General features: G+C 38.5%; 2 protein-coding genes across 4 annotated transcripts in view; one reads left to right on the forward strand and one right to left on the reverse strand.

The window, feature by feature from the left end:
- BTRC (beta-transducin repeat containing E3 ubiquitin protein ligase) overlaps positions 1-14,449 on the forward strand; it is a 212,315-nt gene that overhangs the window by 190,450 nt on the left and 7,416 nt on the right. For all 3 annotated transcript variants that reach the window (XM_069098782.1, XM_069098781.1, XM_069098780.1), the window contains 3 exons: positions 408-518; positions 1,992-2,070; positions 5,517-5,709. In XM_069098782.1, the coding sequence (XP_068954883.1) occupies positions 408-518; positions 1,992-2,070; positions 5,517-5,678 (352 nt within the window). In that variant the 3' untranslated portion in view covers positions 5,679-5,709. The remainder of the gene's footprint in view (positions 1-407; positions 519-1,991; positions 2,071-5,516; positions 5,710-14,449) is intronic.
- Positions 1-14,449, reverse strand: part of NPM3 (nucleophosmin/nucleoplasmin 3) — a 390,782-nt gene that overhangs the window by 88,955 nt on the left and 287,378 nt on the right. The window lies entirely within an intron of this gene.

Genomic DNA, 14,449 nt, shown 5'->3' on the forward strand with positions numbered 1-14,449 from the left:
TTTCATTTGTGATTTTTTCAGCTTCCGAATGATTTGTAAATGTTTCCTATTCATCCTTTTTTTTATAAAGTAAGATTATGTATTAGCTAGTTTTTATATTTCACAGAATAAAATTTTCTAATGTACTCTACTTTAAAAAAAATTTTGAACTAGCTTCACAGTAGTCTGCATCACCATGGGCACTTCTCAGACCATCATAACCAGAGGTAAATAAGTTCTATGCTACTCTGAAAACTAAAGTTGTGCTATTATTATTAAAAAGATGATTTCCTTTGTCATTCAGTACTATCTATGCTCTAATACTTGTTTTTAAGCATTATTTATGTTTATGGTAAGTGAATTTTTATAATTGTAATCCATGTTTTCTGAAATACACCTGGGTTTCTTCCTCTACTCTCTTTTTTCAGGTTGTGGGACATAGAGTGTGGAGCATGTTTACGAGTGCTGGAGGGCCATGAGGAACTGGTGCGCTGTATTCGATTTGATAACAAGAGGATAGTCAGTGGGGCCTATGATGGGTGAGGTTTTCAACAAGATTCAGAAAATATGGTTCCCTTAAGATATTAAAGATAGAGCTACTCTCTTTGATATCAATGGGTTGCTGCTTCCATTATAGAGTATCTCTTTGACTTAGCAACTTTATCATAACAGTTAGTCCCAAGCTTTGTGGGACCCTATGTCCAAAACTTGTGCTGTCTCCCATTTATTTTGGTTACTTAGCATGACCATGTATGTAATTTATAATTCAAATGAAAGCCTTAATAGAAAATATAGAAAAGGCCTAGAAAATAAAAGAGTTATTTAGTATGAATAAAGATTAATGAAAAAAGCAGTCCCTTGGCAAGCCTGAAACACAGAAGGGGTCAGTAGTTGTGAAATTTGGTTGATACCGTTTACACTTAGCCTTCTTCAGGTGGCTTCCAAAAGTACTCCTGTGTTTTCATCCATTTTAACTTATTTTTCCAAATATTTCAGTAGTAATTATTTCACTAATACCCAGGTTCTTCAATATGATTTCTATAAATTATGATACCCATTCATGGCACATAGATACAGTGCTAGTTAAATGTATTCAGTAAATATTTGATTAATTAGACTTCGAAAGGGATTCTTGTTACTTCTATTTAAGTTGTGTGACTCAAAAAGGCTATAACTTAGTCTTAAAGACAGTTTTTTTTAAATATCCATAGAATAACTAGCAGCATATCCTTAGATCTTGAGCTGCTTACACTGATAATATCCATTCATTTGGTAATGTAATAGTTGATTATCCCTCTATCTCAGTCATCACCATTACCCCCATGGGAAATTGTTCATTAGTTTTGTGATGGTAAATTCCAGATGTTAAAATCTGAGATTGTTTTCTCTTGTTGCCCTGCCTCCCATTGCCAACCACCATTCTTTTGATTTTGTCCAGTACTTGCCTTGGATATTCATTGGAGATTCCCTTTACATGAAGAAGTATCTTATGACTGATTAATGAAATTGTTAAACTTTTCATAGTTAAATCAGAATTAGAGAGTATCCAAATGTAAGCTCCAGGGCTTTTAAGTGATCACCTATTCCCCAGCACATATAATTATTGCTGTTCCGTGAATTAGCCAGCAAAGAGAGAAACCAAAAGTAGAAGTTCCTGGGTTCTTTACTAAGCTCTTGTATCACCACCTGTCAAATATCTCTTTTTTACTCTCTCTAGGTTTGGTATAAGCTTTCCATCTGTCCATGTCCTGTTTAGTGAAGCTCTCCTATTTCTCATTTTTATGTTAGCCACATACTTTTTTCCCCTATTGAGCTGTACCCAAGAGTGAATGCAAAAGCCATATCTTTAGAACAAAAAGGTTTATATGTATACCCACAAATTGAATTTATCATATAAGCTCCGTTCACTGAAAATGTTTGTTTATGTGAATTTCTGCTTTTCCTCTTCCCTGCTCCTTAAATTTTGCTTTTAACAAAATATTTTTGTGGTTGTTTCTTTTTTTGATCCATAGGAAAATTAAAGTATGGGATCTTGTAGCTGCTCTGGACCCCCGTGCTCCTGCAGGAACTCTTTGTCTGCGAACTCTTGTGGTAAGAACTTCATTTGGGGTCAAGAATTAGGAAGCAAGTTAGAAATGGAGATGTTGCTTTACTATAGAGCCTTGCATTGGATTTGATAGTTGAACCTCACAAAACCTAGGACCAAATGAGAAGGCAGCATATACATGACAATAAAATATTTTTATGTAGTGCCTCTTATCCAAAAGTGCATGGAGTGGAATGTGGCAGCTGTTTAACAGCTGCACAGCAACTAAACACAACAGTTTAATACAGGAAGTGAATAAGAATTCTGTATCCACTAGAAACTGCAGGGGGTACTTAGGGAAAGAGAATATAATTATTCACTTTGGAACGTGTCCAGCGAGTGAGGACCAGCACACCTGCTCCAACACAAAGTGCCATAGGAATTGAAATGCCCCCTTTCCCCAGGCCCCCTCATACACATGCACTGGTCATCCCTCCTTGGTTATATATCTCGTTAAAGAGATGGTGCCTCTGGCAACATGGCTCCCTTCTCCTTTCTCTGAGATTTTCAAACCCTTTCCTCTCCCCATAGTGTTGCATTTGGGGAGTTTTGAAAAGCACTGACCAAGAAGGGAAAGCGTCACCTTCCAAAATCACTAGCTTTACATTCTGTTGTGTGGCAGGTGCTTATATTGGCAAAGTATTAATGGCCTTAGGTTGAAAACTTCTCCTCTTAGTCTGAGAGAACTGAGCAGGAAGTGAAGACTCTTTTGAGAACTTAGAAAAGCAAGAACTCAGAATGTGACTTTCTGAGTCCTGTCTGTATACTTTGTCTCAGGACCTGCCTTTTTTGGGTACTTAAAGTCCATTATCTCCGTATCAGTGATGTCACCTACTTGCATGCGTGTGCATTTTTCACTCATGTTTTGTAAACTTATTTACCCTCAGTGGTAAACTTAGTTTTCAGGAAAACCTGGGTTTAAGTCCTTTCTCAGACACTTGTTAGATATGTGACCCCTGGGCAAGTCACTTGTCCTCTCTGTATCTTGTTTTCTTCATAAAATGAAGGAGTTGGACTTAATGGTCCCTGAGGCTCCTTCCAACTCTAAAATCTATGATCCTATGATTCTATTATCTACATGTTATTTTGGCATCATTCAACAAAAACTTCCCTCTAAATTATTCCTGTGCTTTTGCCCTTACAAATGAAATTTATTCCTGTCATCTCATTTTAATTGAGCTTAACCATATAATATCCAGCAGTATCTTATTGTAGAAAAACAAAACAGTACACACACACACACACACACACACACACACACACACTTTAAAAGGTAACCAAATGACTTTTCAAATAATTGTTCCCTGATAATATCCTATTATTATAAGATTGTATATAGATACTTCAAAGTTTACATTAGTCTAATGCCTCCATATATACAGTTCATGAAGCTATGAACTCCTAGGAAAGGATAGTAATCCATTTGTTGTTTTGTTTTTGTTTTTTGAGGGGGGAAGGAAAGGCAATTGGGGATAAGTGATTTGCCCAAGGTCACATACCTAGTAAGTGTGTCATGTCTGAACTCAGGTCCTCCTGGCTTCAGGGCCGGTGCTCTACTCACTGTGCCACCTAGCTGCCCGGGTAGAGATTCTTTATAAATATAGAGTCATGATTACCTAGGAAAGAAAGAAATTTGTAAAGACTTTCAGGACTGTAGCAGCCATTCGAGTCTTAAGAGAATTCTTTTAGAAGTTCAAGGCTCATCCTTCCCTTTTGGAGCCCAAGACACCATTTTGTTCTTTTCTTGTCCATAGCTTAAAATCCATTTGGGTCATAGTACATTTAATGAACAAAGTAAATTAGTTATCTACTGGATTTCAATTTGACTGAGTTCTCTAAGCATGAGAAATTTTGGATTGGTAGTAATATGTATGTTCTCTCTTCCCCACTCAAACCACAAAGAAGGGGGGAAGGAAAAAGAGGAAAACTATGAAAACAGGCATCCAGGTACTGTCTGGGAATTTACTCTTCTTATCTCAGATTCAAGAAATGCCCTATGGGGGTGGCTAGGTGGCACAGTGAGTGAAGCACTGGCCCTAGAGTCAGGAGGACCTGAGTTCAAATCTGGCTTCAGACACTTAACACAAAAACTGGCCATGTGACCTTGGGCAAGTTACTTAACCCCAATTGCCCTACCTTCCCCCCTCCAAAAAGAAAAAAAACAAAAACAAGAAATGCAGCTTCCCTGGAGTGTTAAAATGCAGACATTGAAGGAATCCTGTCAGTGGTGACTTTTTGAAGGCACTGAACAAAACTGACTTTCTGATGAACTTTATTGTCAATTTTAAGAACATTAGTGTCCAGTGAAAAGGCAGAAGAAGGACACTGGGCACAAAAAAATTTGCTTTTTAAATATACTAGGCCCTAGCGGCAATGATGGAGTGGGACAGAGCATAGTTTTCAGAATTGTCAATAGCTTTGGCTAAAGGGCAACCTTCAATCCATTTACCCCTCCTTCTTTGTTTCACATAGCCTCCAGAATCAAACTTAGCTCATGCTGAAGATAGGAAACCTCCTACTGTTCGTATTCAATTTTCAAACAGTAGGAGCAAGTCCACAGATAACAAATGTTCTCTGCAGGCCAGTTCCCTTTTATGTTTTTCCCTCCCTGGACAGAAAAGTCACACCACGACCTTATAGCAACTTCTGAATCCAAAATAGAATATGGTATAGTTTTCCATGGAGAAGTCTTCTTTTTTTTGTCTCTCCTTTTTGATACTGGAAGTCTTGACTGTTACCCCCAGCCAAGAGCAACAAGGGGAAAAATGGTCTTGGTACTTAGTTTCACCAACACTTAGTGTTTAGGTAGTGCTTCCTCCATGTACTATGGGAGAAAAGAAGCAAGTCTGTAGAAGTGCTGAGCTCTATTTCAGTTCACATGTGTTATTTAAATTTATAGTTGAATAAAGTTATAGTAAACTTATACGTAGGAAGGAAAGAAACAAACATTAGGAGAGCATATACTATATTTTATCTAAATTTTGTATTTCCCATAATAACTAAAATCCAGTGTTCTCCACTCCGTACATGCATAAAAAATGCTTATTGAATTGAAAATGGATAAGAGAGAATAATATAATGCTTTTATTGTTTGAACTCTAGAATATCATTCTGATCTAGGATTATTATTGCCAAATTTTCATACTATTTTCACCTGCCTTGAATACCAATTAAATCCATTTTTGTGCATGTCCTTAGAATGCTAGTGAAGAATCATTCTTGGCAGCTGACTCTGGACATGCTATAGTGTTTTGATACTGCATTTCTATCCCGCTAACCTGTACCAGTTCAAGCATTTTTCTGTTTCTTGTTTATTCTCCATTGCCATTTGTCCAAAAGGGATCAGGGAGCATCTTGTTGAAAAAATAGTGAAGCCTATTGCCTGGATCCCTGAAGAAATTCTAATGGTAGTCTATAAAACACTATAGACTTTTTTTCCCTGCCTATCTAGGAGCATTCAGGAAGAGTTTTCCGACTCCAGTTTGATGAATTCCAGATCGTCAGTAGTTCACATGATGACACAATCCTCATCTGGGACTTCCTAAATGACCCAGCTGCCCCAACTGAACCACCTCGATCCCCTTCTCGCACATACACCTATGTCTCCAGATAAATAATCCTACATTGACCTCATACTTGCACAGGTAGGAAAAATGGTTGTGTATCTAGTTCTGTATGTGAGTGTTAGAAAGTGGGGAAGCACAGACAAAGCACTTTTCCCTGAGTAACAGAAAGATTAGAGGCTGCCTTATCCAATATTACCTTCGGTTAATGTAGTTTTTGTTCCTGATTGTTCTGGAAGAATTATTCTTTTCCCCAAAATAAGTCTGTTTTATTTTGTATCCTGAATAGGGTTTGGGATACATTCTGCCATCTTTAAACCAATGATATCTCCCCTTTTACTACATTTAAAGTGAAAGTCCCTCTTTGGTGTGGAGTAAGTAAGCTTGTAATGATTTCCAGATGACTAGAGTGAGAAGTTTATGGCTGTGATGACTTCTAAATAATGTCTTGAGGAACAGAGAAAAATGTAGAGGAAAATGGTAAAGGATCCTTTCACTTTTATACCACTAATGTTGATCTGCTCCATATTGTAAATTGGTAACCATTCTAGAAGAACTACCTTTACACTGACCAAATTGTTTGGAAGACTTGGGGAAATGTTTTGGTTTCAGAGTAAGTAGAACTGGGTAATGTCTGGCTTAAGTTCCACTACTAATGAACTTTGTGACATTGAGAATCTTTTTTAACATCTATGGGCTTCAGGATACAAAAGTATATTTTTTTTTAGTATTTTATTTTCCCCCAGTTACATGTAAAAACAATTTTAACATTCATTTTAAAAACTTTGAGTTCCAAATTCTCCCCACCCTACCTCATTGAGAAGGTAAGCAATTCAATATATGTTATACATGTGAAGGCACGCAAAACACTTCCATAATAAGCCATGTTGTGAAAGACTACCTGTATTTCCCTCCATCCTGTTCCCCCCATTTATTCTAGTCTCTCTCTCCTTTCACCCTGTCCTTCCTCAAAAGTGTTTTGCTTCTGACCACCTCCTCCCCTAATCTGCCTCCCTTCTGTCACCTCCCTCCTCTCTTATCCTCTTTCCCCCTGCTTTCCTGTAGGGCAAGATAGATTTCTTTACCCAGTTGAGTGTATATATTATTCTTACTCTTTGAGCCAGTTCTGAGAGTAAGGTTCATGTACTCCCCTTCACCTTTCCCCTCTTCCCCTTCACTATAAAAGCTTTTTCTTGCCTCTTTTATGTGAGATAGTTTACCCCATTCTGCCTCTCTCTTTCTCTTTCTAACAGTACATTCCTCTCTCACCCTTTAATTTTATTTTTTAGATATCCCTTCATATGCACACCTGTGCCCTGTGTCTATATATACTCCTAACTGCCCTAATAATGGGAAAGGTCTTATGAGTTATAAATATCATCCTTACACATAAGAATATAAACAGTTTAATAAGTCTCTTGTGATTTCTCTTTCTTATTTATGTTTTCCTTCTTCTCTTGAGTATTGTATTTGGAAGTGAGATTATCTGTTCAGCTCAGATCTTTTCTCAAGAATGCCTGAAATTCCTCTATCTCATTAAATTTCCTTCCCTCATGGATTACACTCAGTTTTACTAGGTAGGTGATTCTTGGTTATAATCCTAGCTCCTTTGCTCTCCTGAATATCATATTCCAAGCCCTCCAATCCTTTAATATAGAAGCTGCTAAATCTTGTATTATCCTGATTGTGGCCCCTCTATACTTGGATTGTTTCATTCTGGCTACTAGCAAAATTTTCTCCTTGACCTGAGAACTCTGGAATTTGACTATAATATTCTTGGGAGTTTTCATTTTGGGATTTCTGTCAGGAGGTGATTGATAGATTCTTTCATTGCTATTTTACCCTCTGATTCTAGAATATCAGGGCAGTTTTTTGTAACAATTTCTTGAAAGATGATGGCTAGACTCTATTATCTCTCCAAGATCTATTTTCTAGGGGCAGCTAGGTGGTGCAGTAAATAGCACCAGCCCTGGAGTCAGGAAGACCTGAATTCAAATCTGGCCTCAGACACAACACAAAAACTAGCTGTGTGACCTTGGGCAAGTCACTTAACCCCAGTTGCCCTCCAAAAAAAAAAGATCTATTTTCCAGGTCAGTTGTTTTTCCACTGAGATAGTCCACATTGTCTTCTATTTTTTCATTCTTTTGGTTTTTTTTTTGTGATTTCTTGATTTCTCATAAAGTCATTAGCTTCCATTTGCTCTATTCTAATTTTTAAAGAATTATATTCTACGGGCGGCCAGGTAGCACAGTGAGTAAGAGCACCAGCCCCAGTGTCAGGATGACCTGGGGATCGAATCCGGGCTCAGACTCTTAGCACCCACCCAGAAATACCTGGCCGTGTAACCTTGAACAAGTTACTTAACCCCAATTGCTTAAAAAAAAAAAAATTATATTCTAGGAGCAGCTAGGAGGCGTAGTGAATAGAGCACTGGCACTGAAGTCACGAGGACCTGAGTTCAAATCTGACCTCAAACACTTAACACTTACTAGCTGTGTGACCTTGGGCAAGTCACTCAGTCCCAATTGCCCTGCCTTCTCCACCCCCCCCCCCCAAAAAAAAAGAGGGGGGGGGAATTATATTTTTCAGTGAGTTTTGGATCTCCTTTTCCATTTGGCCAATTCTACTTTTTAAGGAATTCATCTCCTCATTGGCTCTTTGAACCTCTTTTACCGTTTGGCCTCATCTGTTTTTAAGGTGTTATTTTCTTCAGTATTTTTTTGCGTCTCCTTTAGAAAGCTGTTGATTCATATTTCGTGATTTTCTTGCATCACTCATTTCTCTTCCCATTTTTTTCCCTGTACCTCTCTTACTTGCCTTTCAAAATCCTTTTTAAGCTCTTCCATGGTTTTTCTTGGAGGCTTTGGATGTAGGAGCTTTGACTTCTTAGTGTTTGTTTTGATCTTCCTTGTCATCAAAGTAAGTTTCTGTAGTCAGAGGTTTTTTCCATTGTCTGCTCATTTTCCCCCCACCTATTGTTTGACTTTTTCACTCTTTGTCAAGGTAGGACTCTGCTTCTGGGGTGGAAGGCGTACTGTCCCAAGCTCCAGGGGTTTTGTGCAGCTGTTTTCAGAGATACTTCTAGTGTCCTGCAAGCTCTCAGGTGTACTTTATGAGTGACCACAAGCACTCCTTTCTGTCCTGGAACTGTGAGGAGGGTCCCCTCTCCACTGCTGCTGCCAGCTCTGCTATGCTAGTGCTCCTCCTTGCCCTGGGACTGCTGCCCAGGACTGTGACCAGGATCCAAGTGTGGGCAAAGCAGCAGAGTCCTGCCTCAGTGCTAGCAAAGAGACCCTGTAATCCACTTCTGACAAGTTGTTCAACCCCCTTGCCATTGGTGAGCTGAGAGCTCTGGAAACAACTGCTGCTGCTGCTGGTGTGGCCCATATAAGACTACCGTCCTCTCACCCAGGTCTGATAGACCTTTCCTGCTGATCTTCTAAATTGTCTTTGGCATCCATGGCCTGAGAGGTCTGGAAACCGCCACTGCTGCTGGTGATTCAGTCGCCTTCTACAAACCTATATCTTACTGGGCTCTAAAAAGAAAATAATATTTTGAATATGAGTTACCTTGGAAACTAAAAGACACAAGGTATTAGCTTTGGCTCTTTTTTGTATTGCTTAGTTTAAATCTGGTCATGACATATTATGACAACAGGAACCTGGAACCCTTTTAACCAAGTATATGTCACATGTCATAGAGATACAGCTCCCTTGAAATTAAAATATGTATGCTCTAGCCAATGTTTATTTGGTTCCCACAATCTAAGATCCCACTTTATCAATACTATTTGATTACAAAAGCTAGGTTCCAAGTCTCCTTACCCTTTCCCCTAATCCACCTTCAAATTAGGGTCAGATCGTATTACCTTGAAATTGTCTATTTGGGGAGAGTGAAGGAAGACCCACCGTCAGTCATTTCCAGCATCTCTCTTGGGCATGAAGAGATCATAAGATACACAAGTTCTCAAGATTACCGTCGATCCAGATCTTTTCTAATCCAGATGAGTTCGTTCAAATATTTGAGATTGTGCTGTATCTAGAAGTACTACCTACTGAATAAATAATAAAATGCCATGTAACTCACCAGTCCCTTCAGTTATCCAAAAGTACCCTCAACCTCCTTAACTCCCATAACCCAGTATTCTACCTCATCAACACATAAGGAAGGTCACATCCACAGTTGTTTTGTTCAGCCATCAAAAACTCCAAAATTCTTTTATCACATTTATCATTTCATCACCCCTTATTCCTCTCCTTCCTAAACCATCCTTATCAAGACTGCTGACTTCTCCACATCTGAGTGGTCTTCTCAGGCCATCACTCCTCATCTAACCTTACTTCTCTTGCTTCATAAACTCAGCCTTATAGTTCAGAGGCATCAAAGCAGCCAGTAAGAGCACAGGAACAAGATTAAAATGTCATTGAGAAATGTTTAACAAAATAAATAAAAGACAATAAAAATGTAGACGAGGTTAATTTTTGGTTTTCTAAGTATGCAGCCTGTAGGAATTCCTTTCTACTTGAGTTTGATACTACTGTTGCTGTTAACCACTTCAATTCCATACTGTCTTTTGCTTCTTAATCCCTTGCCTTCCTGTCCTGTCATTACCCACACCTTTCCAAACCCCAATCCTAGATTAATCAGATCTTCTGACTTTTTCACTCCTCCTGGTGCGCCAACAGGAGCTGGAGGAAATCACACAACCAAACCAAGGCCACTACAGATTTGTTATCTAATTATCACCTGGTCCCTCACCATAAAACAATTATTTTACTTCTCTCTTTTGTACTCCCCACAGAGACTGTTCTAAACCTTTGCTTCTCTCATCAAACCTCCCATACCATACCCTCATCCCTCTCTCACAGCTCGGGGAGGGGGCCTGACTTATACCTTACTAAGAAAATAAAGATTATTGAAAATAGTATGGCAGAAACTAGTCACAGACCAATATCTTACCCATATAGCAATATAAAGTCCAAAGGGTTCATGGTTTAGATATAAAGGCTGATACTGTAGTCTGGGAGAACAAGGAATAGTTTACCTGTCAGATTTATGGAGAAAGGAAGAATTTATGACCAAACAAGAGATAGAAAGCATTACAAAATGCAAGATGGATAATTTTGCTTACATTAAATTGAAAAGATTTTGTACAAACAAAGTCAATGTAACCAAGATTAGGAGGGAAGCAGAAAATTGGAAAAGAATTTTTACAACCAGTGTCTCTGATAAAGGCCTCATTTCTAAAACATAGAGAGAGCTGACTCAAATTCATAAGAATACAAGTCATTTCCAAATTGATAAATGGTTAAAGGATATGAACAGGCAGTTTTCAGAGGAAGGAAGTAAAGATATCTATAAGCATATAAAAATACTCTAAGTCATTGTTGCTTAGACAAATGCAAATCAAAACAACTCTTAGGGACCACATCTCATTGGTTAGATTGACTAAGATGACAAAACAGGAAAATGATAAATGCTAGAGAAGATGTGGGAAAATTGGAACGCTAATGCATTGTTGGTGGAGTTGTGAACTTATCCAACCATTCTGGCGAACAATTTGGAACTATGCCCAAAGAGCTATAAAAAAAATCCATACCCTTTGACCCAGCAATACCACTTGTAGGGCTATATCCCAAAGAGATCATACAAGTGGGAAAAGGACCTGTATGTACAAAAATATGTATAGCAGCTTTTTTTGTGGTAGCAAAGAATTGGAAATCAAGGGAATGACCATCAATTGAGGAATGACTAAACAAGTTGTGGTTTATGAATGTAATGGAATACTATTGTGCTATAAGAATCGAGGAGCAGACAGACTTCACAATAACCTGGAGAGATTTATATAAACTGATGCTGAGTGAGGGGGGCAGAACCAGGAGAACATTGTATACAATTTCAGACACATTGTATCTGTGATGATTGATTGACAGACTGGGCTCCTCTCAGCAATGCAAGGTTTTAAGATAACTCCAAAGGACTCAAAGGACTCATGATTAAAAAGGCTATCCACATCCAGAGGAAGAATTAGAGTCTGAATGCAGATTGAAGCAAACTACTCACTCTCTTTCATTTTGTTTTGTTTTGTTTCTTCTTTCTCGTTATTCATTCCATTGGTTATAATTCTTCTTTACAACTTGACTAATGTTTAATGTAAGAGTCTATGTAGAACCTATATCGGAATGCATGCCACCATGGTGGGGGGTAGGGGGAGGGAGGGAGATTTGGAACTCAAAAATTTGTAGAACTGAATGTTGTAAACTAATAGTAAATAAATTTTTAAAAAAAGAAAAGAAAAATTATTCACCATTACCTCTTATCTTCTCTCCTTCTTTCTCTACATTTATTTCAAAAACCCCTGATAGTATCCCTCATTCTTTCCACATTTACTCTTTCCTCTGCTGAAGAGGTGGCCCTTTTCTCCAAAGTCACCCACTCTGCATGTACCCTTGATCCCATCTTTTCTATCATATCCACTTCACAATCATTCTCTCTCTTTCTCTGATCTTCAATGCCTCCCTATATACTAGTTTTCCTTACTTCATACAAACATACTCAAGTCTTCCCCATCTTGAAAAAACCATCACTAGATTCCACCATTTCCCAAAATCTCTCCTTCCTTTCACAACCAAACTCCTAGAAAAAGTGGCTCACCCTATTATCTTCCCTTTATCTCACAAGTTTCTCAACCCTTTGCAATTTGGTTTCTAAAACAAGACTATTTTATATTATATACTTTATACATATTATATCAACAAGGTCAATGTGGGGATTCATTGTGCTTTACTATGCATCTTGACTATTTTGTTGTCATTGTATTAATTGTCCTACTGTTTCTTTTCACTTCACTCTGCATCAATTGATACAAGTCTTCTTGGGTGTTTTATGAAACCCTCCCCTTCATCATCTATTACAGCACAATAAGTATTTCATCACATTCATATACCATGACTTGTCCAACAATCCTCAACTTGGTGGACATCCCCTTGGTTTCCTTTCTGTTGCCCCCTCAAAAAAGAGCTAAACTTTTGTACATTCTTAATTAAGAGTTTGTCTTGCTTAGGACTAATCCCTCCCTTAATATGTCCTCCCTCTGATTCCCCCTTAATATTTTTGTACTTAGCTCTCTCTATGTGTGTGTGCATGTTTATATTCTTGACCAGTTTACATGAGAATGAAATTCAGTATCAACCACTCCCACTGACACTCTCCTCATTTGTATATATGTCTGCTTACAAGCCCTGATAATATAATTTTCCTTAACCTTAATTTTATCCCCTGCCCTGCCCACACCCCCATTGCCCCTACCCCAAGTATTCTTTTTCCTCTCACCTTGTCTAATTAGACTGCCTCTAGCCTCTAATGATAATAGAGTTCAGAGGGGACAAATGAATCATCTCCCCATATTTGAATGTGAATAGTTTATCCATATTAATCTCTTACAGTTGTTTGTTCATGTTTAACTTTTTTTGTATCTCAACTTCTGTGTTTGAATTTTAAAGTTTCTACTCAGCTGTGGTTTTTTTCATCAGGATTGCTTGGAGTTCTTCTATTTCATTAAAGATCCATTTTTTTCCACTGTAGTATTATACTCAGATTTGCAGGGTACGTTATGCTTGACTGCAAGCCTATATCCTTTGCTTTCTGGAATATTGTATTCTAAGCTCTCTGCTCTTTCATGGTAGTAGCTGCTTAAATCACATGTGACCCTGACTGTGGCTCCTCCATGCTTGAGTTCTTTCCTTCTGGTTGCTGTAGTATTTCTTCTTTGCCTTGGAATTTCCAGATTTGGGCTATAATGTTTCTAGAAGTTCTTGTTTGATGGTTTCTTTCAGGGGGTCTCTGGTAGATTCCTTCGGTTTACACTTTGCCTCTCTGTCAGGAGTTTATTGCTTGAGCAAGATTTGTAACTCTTGTGCTTTCTAATTTCTCCCATAACTCTCATTTCTTTTCTCATTTTTTTCTTCTAGTGCTTCCATTTCATTTATAACACATAACTTTTTATTTTAACTCTTACTTCATTTCTCTCCCATCCTAGTTGAATTTGTGCCCAAGTTGTGTTTTCCTTTCAGGTTTTGCTTATAGGTATTCTGGAGTCATTCCATTTGGGTTTGTGTCTTGAGAATCTGTCACCATAATAGCTTTTTTTTTCCTGTAGTGGGGTTCTTGTTTGTTTGTTTGCTTATTCTTTCAGCCTACTTCCTGACTTCAGACTTTGTTAGGACTAGGCCCTATACACCTAGAAGGAAAGGCTACTCCTTTTGCTGCTTTCTATAGGTACTGAGTATTGTGTTCTTCCAGAATCTTAGGGACAGCTCAGATTAGGGACCTATATGTTTTCAGTGCTCCCAAAAGTAATCTGTTCCAAGGCAAGTCTGATTGCTGCCACCTGGTATGAGCTCTGTTAAGTTCCTGACCTGGGTTCATGTCTGAGCAAGAATAGACTGCCCTGGTTCCTGTACTGATTATTCTTCTGCAGACTTAAGACTAGAAGCTAGGTGGGACGGCTAGGTGGTGCAGTGAATAGAGCACCGGCCCTGGAGTCAGGAGGACCTGAGTTCAAATCCAGCCTCAGACACTTAACAAACTAGTCATGTGACCTTGGGCAAGTCACTTAACCCCAATTGCCCTCCAGAAAGCATAAAAAAAAGACTAGAAGCTAGGACTGAGATTCCCACTCTGCTCTTGGGATCTGAGTTACATTGCAAATTGCCCCTTACCCTGAAAATGCCACCCCTGGGGACAGGTCCCCTCTGCAGTCTGCCCTACTGGGGAGTGGGCAACCAAGCTGCAAGATGACCTATGTTCTGTCGCAATAA

Source organism: Petaurus breviceps, unplaced genomic scaffold (assembly GCF_028583685.1).
Source record: "Petaurus breviceps papuanus isolate PSGF00001 unplaced genomic scaffold, PetGlider_PUasm1.0 37, whole genome shotgun sequence".
Classification (NCBI taxonomy): domain Eukaryota; kingdom Metazoa; phylum Chordata; class Mammalia; order Diprotodontia; family Petauridae; genus Petaurus; species Petaurus breviceps.